The sequence below is a fragment of the Mytilus galloprovincialis genome, chromosome 10 (assembly GCF_965363235.1).
Source record: "Mytilus galloprovincialis chromosome 10, xbMytGall1.hap1.1, whole genome shotgun sequence".
NCBI classification, from domain to species: Eukaryota; Metazoa; Mollusca; class Bivalvia; order Mytilida; family Mytilidae; genus Mytilus; species Mytilus galloprovincialis.
The window spans coordinates 58,426,762-58,444,318 of record NC_134847.1 but is presented as its reverse complement, the minus strand read 5'-3'; the positions used below and the strand labels follow the sequence as shown (position 1 = coordinate 58,444,318).

The following is a 17,557-nucleotide window of genomic DNA, read 5'->3' as shown; positions in this document are numbered from 1 at the left end:
TTGGTAGCGTTTTGAGCAGTATAAGAAAATGAGCAACAGTGTTTCCAAAACTAGTATGCCACCATATATGATATTTGTATTAAAAACGAATGAGGTATTTCGGTCACGCCGTTGACAATATCTTCCTCATTATTTTATCAAGCACTCGATATCAAATGACAATGTGTGGACAAATATGTCAATTAAAAACATATTAATGACGCAACAAGACGTTATAAAGAACAATCCTGCATGCAATTGTCCGGTCTTAATAGTATTGTTTTTATGTATCAACAGAATTCATGTATCAATAGTTAATTAGAATTATTTTTATGGAATTGGAGGATGGTACTATTCTTGCAATTTCAAAAAACAAATCATGGTCCTTGTTATATATAGTTATGTCCTCCTTTTCATCTCTGCGATTTCATGCCGAATTATTAATGCATAAAAGAAGGCAATATGAATACGTTAATGCTTTATTAAATGGTCTATTCATTTGACTGAAAAGTGTCCAATATTTACACTACGTTCACTAGTCTTAGATATAAGGACTTTTTGGTTAGTTAATAATGGCTTTGAACTAGCTTTCAGTAACACTGTGCACCAGATGTAATATAGTTGAGACAGTTGTATGTATCAGGCAGCATTAAAGTTTCAAAAGGTAGCATAAAAACGCAAAAGTTGCAACTGTTGTTGTGCTAAGCATACTGTCAATCGTCATTCAAATTATCGGAAAGTAAACAGAAAGGTATCTGACCGACCAAAAAAGGAGTTACACTTGACATATCATCACTGCCAAGCTACATACTATGTTTAATTGTCATTCTGTTAAGTAGTACCAGAAAGAGGAGTTGCAGAATAATATTAAATTCCATCAACTTACTAAAAAAGAAAGAAAAGCTAAACCGGAAACAGATGCTGGACACCCATAGACTTGGAAATATACGGCCATGAATCCCTAACCACTAACCAAGCAATATAAATATATATATAAAATTTTGCTATACATGAACAGAATGTTTGTTGTCATTGTGTTAAGTAGTACCAGAGAGAGGAGTTGCAGAATAATATTAAATTCCATCAACTTACTAAAAAAGAAAGAAAAGCTAAACCGGAAACAAATGCTGGATACCCATAGACTTGGAAATGTACGGCCATGAATCCCTAACCACTAACCAAGCAAAATATATATATAAAATTTTGCTATACATGATGGTTTTCAATCAAATAAAATATGAGATATGAGTTAATAAGAAAACAACCAATAATACAAATTACCAAATGACAACAAAAGATAGATATATTTACAACATGTCAAGTTCTAAATTGTCTTAACTTTTAATAATTGAACAGAACTTGCATCACAAAAAAATGTGAATCAAGATTTTCGAATTACACGGACATTCTTTACAAAACTGTTCAAGCAACAGATTGAGACAACACAAGAATGAAATGGCTGAGTAAATCTACTGTAAACTACGTCCTTTTTAAATGTTTTGTAATCCGTTTGTGCTGTATATTGACATTTCTGAATTCATAGGAAAAAGACGTCAGAAAAAAATAGTCTGTGTGTATATTAGAAACACTCGTCATGAACTTATATTTTATGTTTTCAATCCAATAAAACAATGTACATTATGATGATAAATTACAAAATCATTGGATTTATTTTAATTATTAGTTATAATTTCACACAGTGACTTTTAACCAAAAAAAAAAATAATGCTGATTAAATATTATGCATACAAAACATGATTTACCAAAGGAAACATAAACTGATTGTTTTTTAATCACCAAATAAATAACCTTTACAAATAAATACCTTTTAGTTACTGACGAAATAAAGTCCCTTCATAATTATTCCATATAGAAATGTTATAATGACGGAAATCATTTATGCCTCGATGTTTATCATTCCATTGAATATACACACCTTATCTCGCCGTTATTGAGGAGACCACTGGTTGGCAACCGTACAATTCTGATAGGAGAATTACGCTCAAAACTGTATCGGTGTTTGTTAAAATAATATAAACAAATCTCTTTATGTTTCAATTTCACTTGTGTGTGGGGAGCTTAATTTCAGTTTGTTTATTTTATCTCGTTTGACATTTCTGGTCTCCCCACTATAAGGGAAAATGTATGCACTCATTATTGATAATCTTTGACATTTATCGTGTGTTATAATGCTCTTTAAATGATTATTTTTAACAGAAGTATTAAAACAATATACTAAATTTAGGCCAGTAACCTAGAAGTTTATCATTCTTTTATGTTTTATCAAACTTAATACAGAACATATATATATATATAAGCATGTAAACACATTCATTGTTTGAAGATCACATATGAATAACGAGGAATCGTGCAATTATTTTGCCGTTTTTTAATAATATTTTTTTGATGAATTGTATAAAAATTTATAAATGTAAACTTCAGCAATGTCTTACTTTTTGTGTAATCACCAACTAAGAAAAAAAGGAATTTATTTGATACTGCTGGTCGTCAACATATATTTTAGTTTCTTTACAATCAACTCTTAATACAAGAAAAAAATATATTCCTAAAAATCTACTAGTCTATACGTATATACATGCAATAGATAAAGTCAAAACCACGTGTCACATTATAACACAATTAAAAAAAATCTTCTTAAATAAATAAACATGTACAACAGAAACTATGCATCATTTGGATAAGAAATACATGAAATCTGTTTAAAACAAACACCCAATAAAATACGAAATATTAATCAAACTTATTCAATCATGATACAGGATTTGTTCTTCGGAAAGTTAAAAATGTAAGTGACAATTCTCTCGAAAGTATGGACTTGCTAGAAACCATTCTTTAGAAAGCAGTAGTTTCTTCTTCGGCAAGAAGTAAACTCTTGTCACTTTCATTTATATCCGTTTCATCATTGATTGTTTCATTTTCAGTCGTTTCTTCTTCTCCGTCTACAGAATCATCCGGGGTTTCGTTTTCATTCGATAAGACGTCACTTTGATCGTCAACATCAGTTTTTAAAGGCTCAAATTTGTTCTCTTCACTGTCCAAAACAACAGTAGAAAAACGTACCTGTTTTTCATTGTAATCAATATCTGGTTCTTCGTCTTGCACGTCAACACTATTTTCATCACTATGCGTGACCTTTGATGTGTTGTAGTCTATGTCTGGGTCATCAACTTTATCAGGTGACATTATAAACTCGCCAGATTCTTGATCAAGCACGTGGTCATTATTTCCCCCTATTTGTGTTTCATTTTCATTGTTTTCATAGTCAGCTTGTGGTAAGCCTGAACTTTCATTCAATTCATCTTTAATATCTTCATTGACGGCAAGATATTCGTTTTCATTCAATTGTTCATTTTCAGATCTTAGGTTATTGATATTGGTATAATCTGCTTTTGGAGGATATAAATCTGACCCGGTGTCATTGGAAACATGTGGGGCATTATCATCATCCACGTTCTTGCCACCTTTGCTATCTGTTACTGTATCTTCGATGTGGTAGTCTGTTATTGATGCTTTATTTTCTTCCATGTTCAACAATTCATTTAACTGATTAAGCTGTTGTTCCGCCTCGTCAGTTGTTGAAATCGCGCTTATTTCAGTCATGTCGAGGGTTTCGGTATCGTTTTGAAATGCTGGATTAATAGTTCCTAAAGCATTTGATTCTGAAATTGCCTGCTCGTTGCTATTTTGTGAGCCATCATAGTCTGATGTTTTTTCTAGTTCCTCTCCAAGTTCAACTGTTACTTCTATCGACTGCGTAGAAATACGATCAGCTATAGGACCTTTTTGTTCGTCTATAGGAACCTTCTCCTCATCCACAGAGTTGACTGATATTTCATCCGATAATCTGAATAATAAAATGTCGGTCAATTATCTTCACAATGCAGCGTATTAGGCAAAATACAAAACACTTATAAAATATATATTTTTTTAAACTTATGATGAATAAAACAAATATTTGTAAAAACAAGTTAGGTTTTGTGTTTTTTTTTTGTATCAAAATTTACTGAAAAAGGTATAGAATACAAGGGAAATAATGCATGCAACTACCATACAATTATTTGTAAATTTTAAGATTAGACAAGTTGATATACAATTACTGTTTTTCTTTCAAACAGTTGTTGGTTTTGGTTTAAGAAATGTTTTCACAATTAACAGTTTTTTGTCTCTATGCACTCCATATGCAAATGTTGTATTAACTTTGTTTGTTTGCAAATCTTTTTAAAATAACAAAAAAATTAATTTGGATAAAATAAAGTATTACCTCTTCCTTGTCTTGAATATAAACATTATAAAAAGAATGCCTCCGATAAGTATAATGGCAGCTAATACGATCAAAGCGATCTGTGATGCTGAGAGAGAAGAAGTTTTTGATTCAACAGTTGATTCAATTTGTTGAAAAAACAGTGCTTGGACAGCTTCCATATTCTGTAAAACAATCCTAAAACGATATTATAGAAAGATCGTATAATTGTATTATTAGAGCAAAACAAACATTAAATGCACATGTACAGTTAGAACACGTATTTTTAGTCAGATGCTTTTCATATCATTTGTTGGAAGATTATCAACTATTTAAAGTAATACACAGTTACACCCATCGGACTGCAGAAATGAAATAAAAGAGTATCAGAATAGAAACACGTTACAACGGGATGATACCTTAGAATTTATAAGTTTTTGTCAGGTGAAGACTCCAATATCAAATTACTAGTTTCATCATTGGTAAAACACTAGCTACTACACATGATTTCGTGTTGTCTTACAATCCAACAAAATATGTCGTAGCAGTAATCCATTGAAAGATTTGATTTCAATATATAAAGATAAATCATATATTAAAGACAAAAGTAGTTAAATGAAGTTCAAATCTCGTAAATATTTTAAAATGATACACATGTAGGTACAAACAAACAAAAAAGGTCTGCATTATTAATCATTAAGAAAACTATTAATAACGGATTCCTGCCAAAAAAATATTAGACACATACTATCACTCAAACACATACAGATCAAAGCCAAATGATTTACTAGGTATAAATTATAGTACATCTTTCGGCGACTGTCTGGCTAACCGGATTCTGGAGGCGCACTGTAGCAAGTCACACTTTCTGTCTCTTTCCAATATACCATTGGTTTTTATTGCACTGAAAATTCCAGCCCTTCAATTGTATAGACCCTCTTTGAATAACCTACTTATATGATTCATTAATATCTATTTTTTTGTCCTTAATATTCTTCTAATATTTGCCACTAGACGTAAGGCACATAACAATTAATACATTAACAAGATTACATGATTTTATTGTTTGAATGGTTTTACCTTTTCATCATGTAGGGGACTTTTATAACTTGCTATACGGTGCGGGTTTCCCCATTGGTGAAGGCCATAGGGTGCTATTTTCCACATCATTTAGTGTCTGGTGGGGAGTTGTCTCAATGGAAAGAAACCAAATATTTTTTTATTTTTACGTTTTACGAAGGAATGAACTTTAACTATATGTGACATGTATTCAGTATAACTTTATGATCAGTTAAGAAGATTTAACAGACTGCCAAGCACATTCGAACAAATTTCATGAAAATTAACGGCTAATGTGATACTACCTTTGAAGTTCGGCACTCGGTAAGACAGTCCCTGTTTGATTCTTTGCAAAAATATCCATTAAAGATCTACAATTTAAATAAAAAAATCAAAGAGGAAAGTTTCATCACTTCATTGATAAAAACAATATCATGCCGTTACTTGAACTTGTATTAATGTGGAGAAAAACGTTATGATAAATCTTATAAACGGACTTTTGGTTGAAATAAAAACATGTGCTGTACACATAAATAAATCTGTTTACTCATTTGAACTAGACTGAAATTTTTTATGGATGAATGTGCTTATTATGTTTGACAATGATTTTCAATTGCAACAGTTTATTCATTCATCTACTTTAGAACAACCGGTTTCTAGAATTTGAACTAGTGCTTGTGTGTATTTATGTCGACTGCATATTCACAATTGTACTTGTGCACTTTTAAGGACTCCCAAACGAAGTGTCTCATTTAATATCCAGAGAAACCAAATTGAGAAATCCTCCAGTTACCTTGAAGTTTTCTTGGTTGAAAATCACGACGATTTTGATTATATCAGTATGAAGTGATTCTAAGACATGACATACCTTGATTGCGAAATTCCATTCGTGTTTATTTGCACAGGAACAATTTCTTTTATTGTAACGTCTAGTGAGAGAGTCGTACTGAGTTTTCTGTAATGTATTAAACACACAATAGATGATTTTTTTTTATTCGGCAGAACATTAGAATAATTGATTACATAAAAAAATCAGAATTTGTGAAAAACATAAAAAATATTATACCGTTATCATCTTAAACACAACGTTATGTTTTTCATCCTCCGCTTCATCCAGTTCAGCAAAAAACCCTTTTACAATATGAAGCGTCCATTTGGATGTTCAGGAATTATAAATTCACAGCCAACTCCAGTAGAAATGGGGATAACAAATCCGATGTTCCGTTTAGAGGTCAGTACTAATGAAACGTGTAATTACCCGTAAAACAGCTCCATGCCATGTTTGTTGTTGGTCTATTGCATTACAAACATTTCACTTTTATTTGATATACCCGTTTTTTCCACTGGAATTCAAAATATTCCGTCCTTTAACCTGGTCGCCCTACCTTAGAGAACTTATAGATTGTTAAATAGTTCTCGTTCATACTATTATTGAAAGAATTACCACTGGGAGTTAAGGAAACAAGAATAAACAGCTGCGCCATGAGCGCATGATACGCCCGACGTCTTATGTGGAAGTCTTATGCAATAATCATAAATAGTTTATGAGAAAGTTTTAAGCAATAACCATATATTGTTTTAGAGACACGGCGGGACATTTGAAACCCCCCCCCACCCTGTTTTTTTTTTACAAAAACTAAATATTACCAAAATAAAATTTTGAATCAAAACCAAAAAGTATACAGATCTTGAGATTAATATATCAAAGAAGTGTGTAAAGTTTTAAGCAATAATCATAACTTATTTTTGAGATAAGGCGCGACACGTAAAAAACCCTCCCCTGTTTTACAAAATACTCAATAACTCAAAAATAAAATTTTGAATAATCACCAAAAAGGATACAGATCTTTAGATAAATGAACAAAAAAGTGTGTAAAGTTTTAAGCAATAATCATAAATCGTTTTTGAGATACGGCACAACATGTAAAAAAACCCTCCCCCTTTTTTACAAAATACTAATAACTCAAAAATGAAATTTTGAATCATCACCAAAAAGTATACAGATATTGAGATTAATATAACAAAGATATGTGTAAAGTTTTAAGCAATAATCATAAATAGTTTTTTGAGATATGGCGCGACATGTAAAAAAAACCTCCCCCTTTTTTACAAAATACTCAATAACTCAAAAATGAAATTTTGAATCATCACCAAAAAGTATACAGATATTGAGATTAATATAACTAAGAAGTGTTTAAAGTTTTAAGTCATAATCAAGAATCGTTTTTGAGATACAGTGCGACACACCCCTGTTTTGGTTATAAAGTGCCGTAACTCAAAAAGTTTAAATCTTATTTTCACCAAGAATTATACAGATCATTTGACCATCATAAGAAACAACTTTATTAAGTTTCATGAAATTTGGATTAGTCGTTCTCAAGTTACGGTGCGACATGTTTACGCCAGACAGACGAACAGACGGACAGACGGACAGACAGACAGACAGACAGACGGACAGACGGACGGACACCGGACATTTATATACCATAATACGTCCCGTCAAAATTTTGACGGGCGTATAAAAATCAAGCAATCAGCTATCGTCAACAGGACTAAATGCACAGATACGCACTTGCTGCTACTACAGTTTATTATCCTTTATTCCCAAATTGTAGGGCCCATAAAGAGCATGAAATGCATTGAAAATATTGTATATACTGTGTAAAGCTTGAATTCATTTTAAGAATCAATTCTAAATCTACATAAAAATGTTTTTATCTTCGAATGATGAACATTGTTGATATTGAATAACCTTTACAGTTTCCTTATCTTGAATATAAACAGTCCGATAAGTAGGTGGCCTGGTTGATATACATCTTATATATATATTTGTTTGACTTAAAAGTATTAGTTTAATAGAACGATATAAATTAAATGTTAATCAGATCGACTTTTAAAGCAATATGTTACCTCTCATATTCAAATTTCTGTCCTTTCAACTTTGATGCTTCAATTGGAGTTTCGATTCTTACAAAAGCATTATTAGTAATTGTTCTTGACACCTACATAAGATAAAGTAAAGGTTTTAAGGCTATATTGTAGGATAAGCTTCTGCTTTAGATGTCTGCATGATTGTATCGTCCTTGTTTTACTGAAAATTATATGTCGTTTTTTTTTGTCTCTCTAGCATATTAAAATGAAAGTTTTGAAACATAATACTAATAAATTTTAAAAAAAGAAAGCAGCGGGATATACCAAAGAGACACCCAAAACACATTAGTCGAAATGAGACTGACGAACGAAAACCCACAGACAAACAACAGTTTACAAACACTTCATCGTAAAATAAAGATTGAGTAACACGAATCTAGCTTAAATAAACTGGAGTGAACTATAAAAATTAAAGTTAAGGTTTTAGTTTTACTTTGAAATAATGTTTACTTTACTTTAATTTAATAAAATATCAAGTTTATTAGGTAATTTTGAGAGGAAACAATAGATTGATGATAAAATTGAGAAGAGACAACAATCCTATACCAGAGAGCAGAAAATAACCCGATCCACCAATGGGTGTTCAACACTATCAGAAAAATCTACAACCGGAAGCAGGATACATCATATATACAAAAAAAAAATGTATATTCTGATGTATTTGATAAAAACGGTAAGTCAAAGTGATATTGGCTTAATTATAAGTATAAAAGCATTAAGATTTAAAACATCTAAGGGGTTTGTTTAAACAAGCACACATTTTGTTAAAGCAGATCTAGATGGTGGCAAAAGACAAACTAATAGGATTTTGGTAATGCAAAAGGTAATGCAGACCTTCCTGTATAACACGAACACGAACTGGTTCTCTTAGTTGGTATATTAAAGTCCACTAGATGTATTGGTAAATTCTGAAGTTAATTTTGTATGACCTCATCATTTTCTTCTCTTTTATGAAACAACTTTTTGGAATTTTGGGTCATCAGTGTTCTTCAACTTTGTACTGGTTTGGCTTTCTAACTATTTTGATCTGAGCGTCACTGACGAGTCTTATGTAGACAAAACGCGCGTCGTGCGTATCAAGTTATAAGCCTGGTACCTTTGATAACTATCAACTTACATCTTTTATGAAAAATGCTACTTACATAAACATTGCACGATGATTGCAGAGGTGGAGTGCCATTATCCCTGGCTATAACTATCAGTTGAAATAAATCTTTTCCGGTGGGCAGATCAATACCAGAAAGCGATATATCTCCGGATGTTTTGTTAACTGTGAAATAAGGAGACAGGCTGAAAAAAAAAACCAAAAGCACCTCTCATATATTTTGTTGCGTACTTTTAACCACGAATTAGGCTTACACGAGAACAAAATATTTATGACGAAAAATATTCCAAATGAACATTGTTCAATTGATAATTCCTAACAAGATGTTAATGACCGAACACACCATTATCAATTCAAAACAAAGATTAAGCTAGTGCTCAAATACACAAGAATGACTTGAATAATACACTATTAAAGCTCAATCTAGTCAGAGAATCTAAAAGAAAATTGAAAAAAATCCTTGGACAGCATACAATTTTAGAAATAAAAAAAAATAAACTAGAGGCTCTAGAGATTATATATGTGTCGCTCAACTGAATCTATGTGCGTCTGCGTTTTTCTGTTGATCCCCATTTTTCTCCTTTATAAATTGCTAGATAATGAGCAAACCTAAACAAAAATATATAGTAAAAATCATCATTCTTAGACTTGTAAACTTTATTTGGTATCCCTGTTGAAGAGTTGTCTTTTTTGGAAATTATACTACATCTTCTAATTTAATATATTACATAAAGGCAACAGTAGTATACCGCTGTTCAAAACTCATAAATCCATGGACAAAAAACAAAATCGAGGTAACAAACTAAAACTGAGGGATCTTGTCTTGCTGGTCTCTCAAAATATCAGACAAAAATGACAAATGTTAGTTAAATCGTTTTTTAAGGACAACAACTCAAATAAGTAGTCGCCTGACAGTGTAAGTGTAACGCATGATAGGAAGTTCTGATCTGGACATTCTGAAATTTCTTTCTTATCATATCTAAATTTCCTCATCTTTAACGATTTTAAGACAATAGACACCACAGTGTGGGAACGGAACTGTACGGTTTTCTAATAATTTGTCCATTCGGGAGACTGTCAAGCGGGGCTCCGACATTCGTAACAATAAAAAGTTGCCCGATGGAAAGTTTGATGAACTCAAGTGTTACTATAAAACGTTTCTGCTTCAAGTTGTGATCATCAAAATATTCTATACATATATATGAACCAATAAAATAATAAAAACAACATATGCATCCAAACGTTTTCATTAGAATGGTGGGGCTCCGAGTAAATCGATCAAAACTGTGACGGAGCAGCGATCAAAAATGTTTAATAAACATCGAAAAACCCATCGTTACTATCAGAATTTTCATATGTACCTTTTCTGATATACGGTTTTACCTGTCTGAAAGTTTGAAAGTCATTGTCCAAGTAGAAACCCCAATATATATTCATTTTCCAAATTCGAATATTTTAATTGACTGTACAATCGCTTGCAAGTTTACTGTACAATCGCTTGGAGCTCTCATGTACAATCACTCGGAGCTTTTGTTAGCAAAATTCATTAAATACATTACACATGTGTTTCATTGGCTGTTCATTGTCTGTCCTATTATATTCATCTATGGTATTTGAAATAACAATGAGCACGGATTCTGTTATTTTGTCGATTAATAAAGAAAGTTAAGAATCTATCACGGAAACATTTTTGAAGGTGTCTATATCAGAGAGATAATCAACATTCGAACAATAAATATACAAGTCAAAATAAAAGGACAGTACAAATGTAAAGACATCACTAAAAGAAAATAGTGCTCGTACAAAAATAAATACTAGTAACCGAAAAGATGACTAGGTGCTCCGGAAAGGAAATCATATTTTGAAGTTCACTTTATTTATTAGTGATTGTTCATGAGGGCTCCTAGCGATTGTACAGTAAATTAAAATATCCGACATTTGAAAAATGAATATATTGGGGTTTCTACTTCAAACTTCAGACAGGTAAGACTATATATCAGAAAAGGTACATATGAAAATTCTGATAGTAACGAGGGTTTTTTCGATGTTAATTAAACATTTTTGATCGCTGCTCCGTCACAGTTTTGATCGATTTACTCGGAGCCCCATCATTCTAATGAAAACGTTTAGATGCATATGTTGTTTTTATTATTTTATTGGTTCATATATATGTATAGAATGTTTTGATGATCACAACTTGCAGCAGAAACGTTTTATAGTAACACTTGAGTTCATCAAACTTTCCATCGGGCAACTTGTTATTGTTACGAATGTCGGAGCCCAGCTTGACAGTCTCCCGAATGACCAAATTATTATAAAACCGTACAGTTCCGTTCCCACACTGTGGACACACATGTTTTTTTTTTTTATTATGTATGCTTTATTAATTGCCTTGTCGTTGATGTTGGTTAGGAAGCTGGATAATTGGAAATATTTTGAAACTAGATACCCTTTATGATGCTTGTGGTCAAGTAGAATTTCTAATGGCCAGTACTTTCAGATGAGAAGATTTTGTTTAAGGTGGTACCCAACACTTTCACTAAAATTAATTTGGCTCGTTTTGTTTTCATTATAATTTGTGAAAGTATTAACCTTGACCCTTTAACAAAAATATAAAAAATTGAAAAATGTTGAAACAACCTTAAACGTTTAGCTGACTTTACAGAGTTATCTCCCTATAGTGTTAGGTACCACCTCAAAGTTAAGACTAAGAGATGACAATGATCGTCAGATGTCAGACGCCAAGTTAGCCAAAAAATAGAAATCAAACTGAAACCTAACCAAAAAATCAAACCTATGTCAATTTACCTAACTAACAATAGATAATTCCAGTAAATAAAACATATGGAATCACTGACATACAAAAATGATCACTGATATCTTTTTGAAACTATTGGAGCATTGGCTGTAACTGATTATACCACAGAAGACTAATAATTCAACGGCAGTGGTATGGAGCAGATAGTAATACAAACGTATTAAACCCATTGATTATATACAAAAGGTAAACAGTCATAATAAGTCAATTGTTTCAGATACAATTTAAAGTATGAACTTTAATACTCAAAAGTAACTATGGCTTTTATTAAAAGCACTCTGAATGAAGTTGATAAATTTTTTTTGTTTTGATTTTGCTAAACATTCATATTCAATTATTTTAGGACTGAGATTAAAAACAGAATCCAGAATTATTGCACAAAGTTTTACATGTACCCCATTCAATTATCTAAATGATAAATGTGTTTGATTCATAATACTCTGAGATTACAATAATTAACATACATTGTGTCCGGAAAGCTAAATTCAATAACAGCATTGCTACCACTATCCTTGTCAGTTGCCTAAAACAATAGAAAATTAACTGAAAACTCTGAATATTCACGTTGTTCATATACTAACGATGTTGCTGAACCAAATGTAAAAAATAAATTCCTTAAGTTTAATACGTCTTTTTATATTGATTTATCTGCCTTACGAATAAATCATCTATTCAAAATATGTTTCATACACCATTAAGCACATCTGAATTATTAACATGTTCCAAAGTAATAGATAGTATTTTTGATAAAAAAAACCAAACTTACATTGATATTCCCGATGGATAGTCCGGTAGAAACACTGGCAGGTAAATGAAAGAAATAATCAGCGTTTTCAAAGACAGGTGGATTATCATTGACATCTAATATTTCAATAGAGAGGGTTATGTTTTTATGAATCTAAAATTAAACACAAAATCATATCAAATTAAAATCTAGCAGTCCGTTACAAAAAATAGTTATCAAATTACAATTATACTAAGAAAGTTAAAATTTCTGCCCATTTTAGCTCTTCGTCGGATTCATAAGGATGTATATGTATGATTAACTAACGGTCAATTTGATGTTCTACATTGTATAGTAAATATTCGGCCTCCTATATATCTAAATATTAGAAATCTTAAATTGTATGATAGCCGGATACTTTCTTCCCATGAGCAACGCCAAATAGAACAGGAACGGATGAAGGTTAATCAAGAAAATTGACGAACCAAAAACACAGTGTTATTTACATCCTTAAACCATTGCTTTTATTATATACAAACATGTTGGTTTAGATAAAGATAAACCAATAAAAAGTAAAATCACAAAAATACTGAACTCAGAGGAAAATCAATTCGGAAAGTTCATAATCACATGGCAAAATCAAATAACAAAACGCATCAAAAACGAATGGACAAGAACTGTCATATTCCTGACTTGGTACAGGCATTTTCAAATGTAGAAAATGGTTTAAACGTTGTGTAAACCTTTATATGAAGATGAATGCCAAAATGTTTCAATGTTATTTTCTTTCATCTAGTTTAACTCGTAATCGATTCCATATTGTGAGGTTTTACAAAAAATCATACAATTTTTTTTTATTAACCACTGACAAGTAAAATGGAAATGAAAAGAATAACACTAATTAAGAATTAACAAATACGCCGATATCTTTAATTTCTACTCACTTGGTGTGTTTTTGTCAAAACATGTATATTGATTAGATATTCGTCATGATGATCTTCTCTATCAATATTGCCTGCAGTACTGACAACTCCGCTGTAATAAAGAAACGTTTTAATATCGAAAATGTCAGAACTATAGGAAGTATTTATGCAAACAATTACCGAAACTACTTACATCGTGTTTTGTCGTCCCTGTAACTTGTAAGGAATGAATTGAGATTATTAGATCTTTTTTGTTAGTATAAAGTGTTTCATCCTCAATTAATTTGCCTACTATATCTACGTAAAATCTTTTTAAGATAAATTATATTCCTTAAAAACAGAACATGAAACTGCTGCTGACCACCTGAGTAGTCCCACTTTGTATGAAAGTATAACAAAATTACTAAATTCAAAGGTAAATTATAAATGTAAAAAGTCTAAAAAAACTGACAAAACCAAACGGTATCAATCAAAAAACACGAAATGACTGAAATACAACTGGCATATACCGAACTTGATACAGACGTTGTTCAAAGAAAACGTTAGGTTAAACCGGTTTTAATAGCTACCTAAACCACGCAAGCTTTCTCAGTTCCGAAAAGAAGCAATCGTAGTTTTTCCTTTCTTTTCTTAAAATAATTCAGGGCATAAACTTCCTTGTATAAATAGTTTTACCTTTTGTCATGTAGGATACTTTTTATTGCATTATTTTATTATGACATTGAAGGTCGTATTGGTGTCTTGGGCATCATCTTGCCTTTAATTAACGATATGGAGTTTTCTATTGTTTTTTTTTTTGCCGTACGTATATCTAATATATTTACATGTGGTTCTCGTAGACAGTTGTTTCAATTGCAATTATACTACACTTTATTCAATGATAATTTTGAATCCAGTAAATATTTGTTAAGCTTTTCTGGCAACCATTCAGAGATTTTCACTTATAACAAAAATACCGAACAAACAAAAATACCGAACACCAAGGAAAATAAAAATAAAAATCGTTTACCTAATGGCAAAATCAAAAGCTCAAACACCTTAAAAAATGGGTCTGATAGACTTGTAAGGACTTTTTTTCTAGTACAGGTTTTGCATAATTGCCATATGAGAAGGAATTAGCAAAATGATAGAAATATATAAGCCTTATAACAAGGTACACCAGAAGAACTTCATCTAAACATTACTTATCAGTGGTGACGAATAAATTAGTTTTGAAGGCAAAATCAAATGCGTCAGTTTATAACAGTCATTATTTTCTTCTCAGTATTCTATATTGTCATAAACTATTTTATTACAAAATATTCATTGTTAGGACTCTGTGTTTTTGATAAATCTTAATGAGACTTTATCCATGGAGATCGTTACACATCTGGTTTTAGTATTTACACTACGGATTTTTGTGTGTTCGTATTGTTTTAATCATGATAGTGTTTTGTGAATTATCTGCTCTTTTTGTCATAGTTTTTTATTGGACAAATAGCTTTGCACGCATTTGTGTCAACGTGTATTGCCAACAAATTTAAATTTAAACTAAAACGTATTGCTCAAATTATTAAGATAATGTATATAGTAAAATGATTTGTGTTACGACCACATCTTACTTTGTCCGCTTTATTGCATTCAGCAAGCATTAGTTTTAAACTTCGTTTCTTTTGTTGGCGATTATTGATTTTGATGACATCAATTTCGCTATCACATTGACTTATATCCCACAGCTCCATTTTTTAATTGGCGTTCAGTAATTCTTTTTGATATATATATATATATATATATTATAAGCATAATGTGTAAAATCATAAATTATAACTAATTTATTCTATGTCAATAACTGGAAAATTTCATAGTACCTGCTTTCGTTTACTTTGAACATAGATTCTTCTCCAATAACTTTGTATGTTACAGTTCCACCTTTGACCTACGAAAATCAAATTGATCATACTGAATGAAAAAAAGTAACAAGGTTTTATCGTAAAGTATTTATTATATTATTGATTAATTTTTCTCAATATTTTAGTTTCCTGACTTTGATATTATTCAAATATCTATACATAGGCGATTTTGACGGCAATAATATATCATGAAGATGAAAGCGTGATTATAACTGAATACAATTTTGCTGGAATGTTTGTGCCATCACCGAAAGAATTTAAATTTCACAAATTATGTGAGTATTATGACGGATGCCACAAGTAGAGTATGGTCTGCTAACCCTCTGAAGTACCTAAAATCACATTTTGGTTTACTTTCGTATTCTCAACCTTATATTGTCTATATCATATATTTTTAGACTTTTTTTCTTTTCGTCGTTTTTCGTTACTTATTTATTGAGTTATCATTATGTCTTCGACTAATGAGTCTAAATATCCCTCTTTGCATTTCCGTATTTCTATTAAAACATATCGAATCAACTGTATTTAAGAAAGAATACAATAATCCAGATAGAAAGATTAATACAATTGACCATGAATGGAACAAAATTAACAGACAAACAAAGACCAATAAAATAAAATGCACTTCACCTTGAGCTATAGATCACCAACGATATCCTTGCTAGAAATATTCGGTAACCAGAAGTTACAATATAGTAAGAGATTTTTATAACGCCTTAAACAGTATCACTGGGGTAAAGCTGATGACCGTAACTGCATTCACGGTCATCCCAAGATGTCGGATGAAAAATTAGGTCAGTTTCTGTATTATCTGTTACAGTGTTTCTATATCATTTTCTTTACAAAGTATACATTGATACGATGTAAATTTATAAAAGATTCACACAGAAATCACAAATTACTACCGAAAAATGTTCAGGAAACGCGAAATTCAATTTGAAAAAATCGCTAAGATGTCCGTAAATCATTATCAAAATATTTTCAAGATGACCGTAACATAAAACAAGGATGACCGTGATTGGTAAACAGATGACCGTAACTTGTAAAAGATTACCGTTATTTGTAAAGAATGACTAATTTTTAAAGGATGATCTTAACTTTTAAAGGATGACCCTCAATTCTAAGAATATCCGTATTTGTATTCATAGATTTTTGTTGTGTTTGTCTCAATAGGGGCTTAGTTAGTGGATATAATCATGTTTCATCAATTTATTTTTAACTATTTGCCGTATTTTGAGTTCATGACATTGATAGTAAATTGTAAATTTCTCGTAAACAATGAAATATTTATTGATAACGACTTTAAAATTTTAATACAAATTGACAGAGATACGACGAAAAGTTGAAGAGACAAGAATGTGTCCCTCTGAGGTGTCTCTAGTACATGCCTCATCTACATATATATAAATTTCTATGTTCAGTGGACCGTTAAAATGGGAAAAAAACCTGTTATTTGGCATTATGATTAGAAAGATCATATCATAGAAAACATGTGTACTAAGTTTCAAGTTGATTGGACTTCAACGTCATCAAAAACATCCTCGACCAAAAACTTTAACTTGAGGTGGGACAGACGGACGAACGAGCAGACGAACGGACAAACAAACGAACGGACGCACAGACAAGAAAACATAATGCCCATGCATGGAGCATAAATAATGCTAATCAAACATATGAATATCCGGTAATCGAGCCAGTGTTTATGGTTCCAGAGGAAGCAGATTAAATTCTTAGTTTGTCTTTATATATGAATAACATTACTATACATACAAATTGACAAGGTTCCAGTCAGTGGTGGATCCAAGGGGGGTCCGGGGGTTGGAACCCCCTTTTTATTAACCGATCAGTGCATTTGAATGGGGACACAT

At 31.3% G+C, this 17,557-nt stretch overlaps 2 protein-coding genes across 2 annotated transcripts in view; both read right to left on the bottom strand.

Annotated features, from left to right (window-relative positions):
* Positions 1-1,943, bottom strand: part of LOC143047954 (protocadherin Fat 3-like) — a 28,914-nt gene extending 26,971 nt beyond the window's left edge. The window contains exon 1 of the mRNA XM_076221327.1: positions 1,805-1,943. The gene's annotated coding sequence lies outside the window, so the exon portion shown is untranslated. The remainder of the gene's footprint in view (positions 1-1,804) is intronic.
* Positions 1,626-17,557, bottom strand: part of LOC143047953 (cadherin EGF LAG seven-pass G-type receptor fmi-1-like) — a 53,390-nt gene continuing 37,458 nt past the window's right edge. Inside the window, exons 17-26 of the mRNA XM_076221326.1 lie at positions 15,648-15,715; positions 13,822-13,912; positions 12,920-13,051; positions 12,618-12,676; positions 9,373-9,520; positions 8,210-8,301; positions 6,168-6,254; positions 5,605-5,670; positions 4,262-4,438; positions 1,626-3,844 (exon numbers count right to left, since the gene is read on the bottom strand). Of these exons, the coding sequence (XP_076077441.1) occupies positions 2,833-3,844; positions 4,262-4,438; positions 5,605-5,670; positions 6,168-6,254; positions 8,210-8,301; positions 9,373-9,520; positions 12,618-12,676; positions 12,920-13,051; positions 13,822-13,912; positions 15,648-15,715 (1,932 nt within the window). The 3' untranslated portion in view covers positions 1,626-2,832. The remainder of the gene's footprint in view (positions 3,845-4,261; positions 4,439-5,604; positions 5,671-6,167; positions 6,255-8,209; positions 8,302-9,372; positions 9,521-12,617; positions 12,677-12,919; positions 13,052-13,821; positions 13,913-15,647; positions 15,716-17,557) is intronic.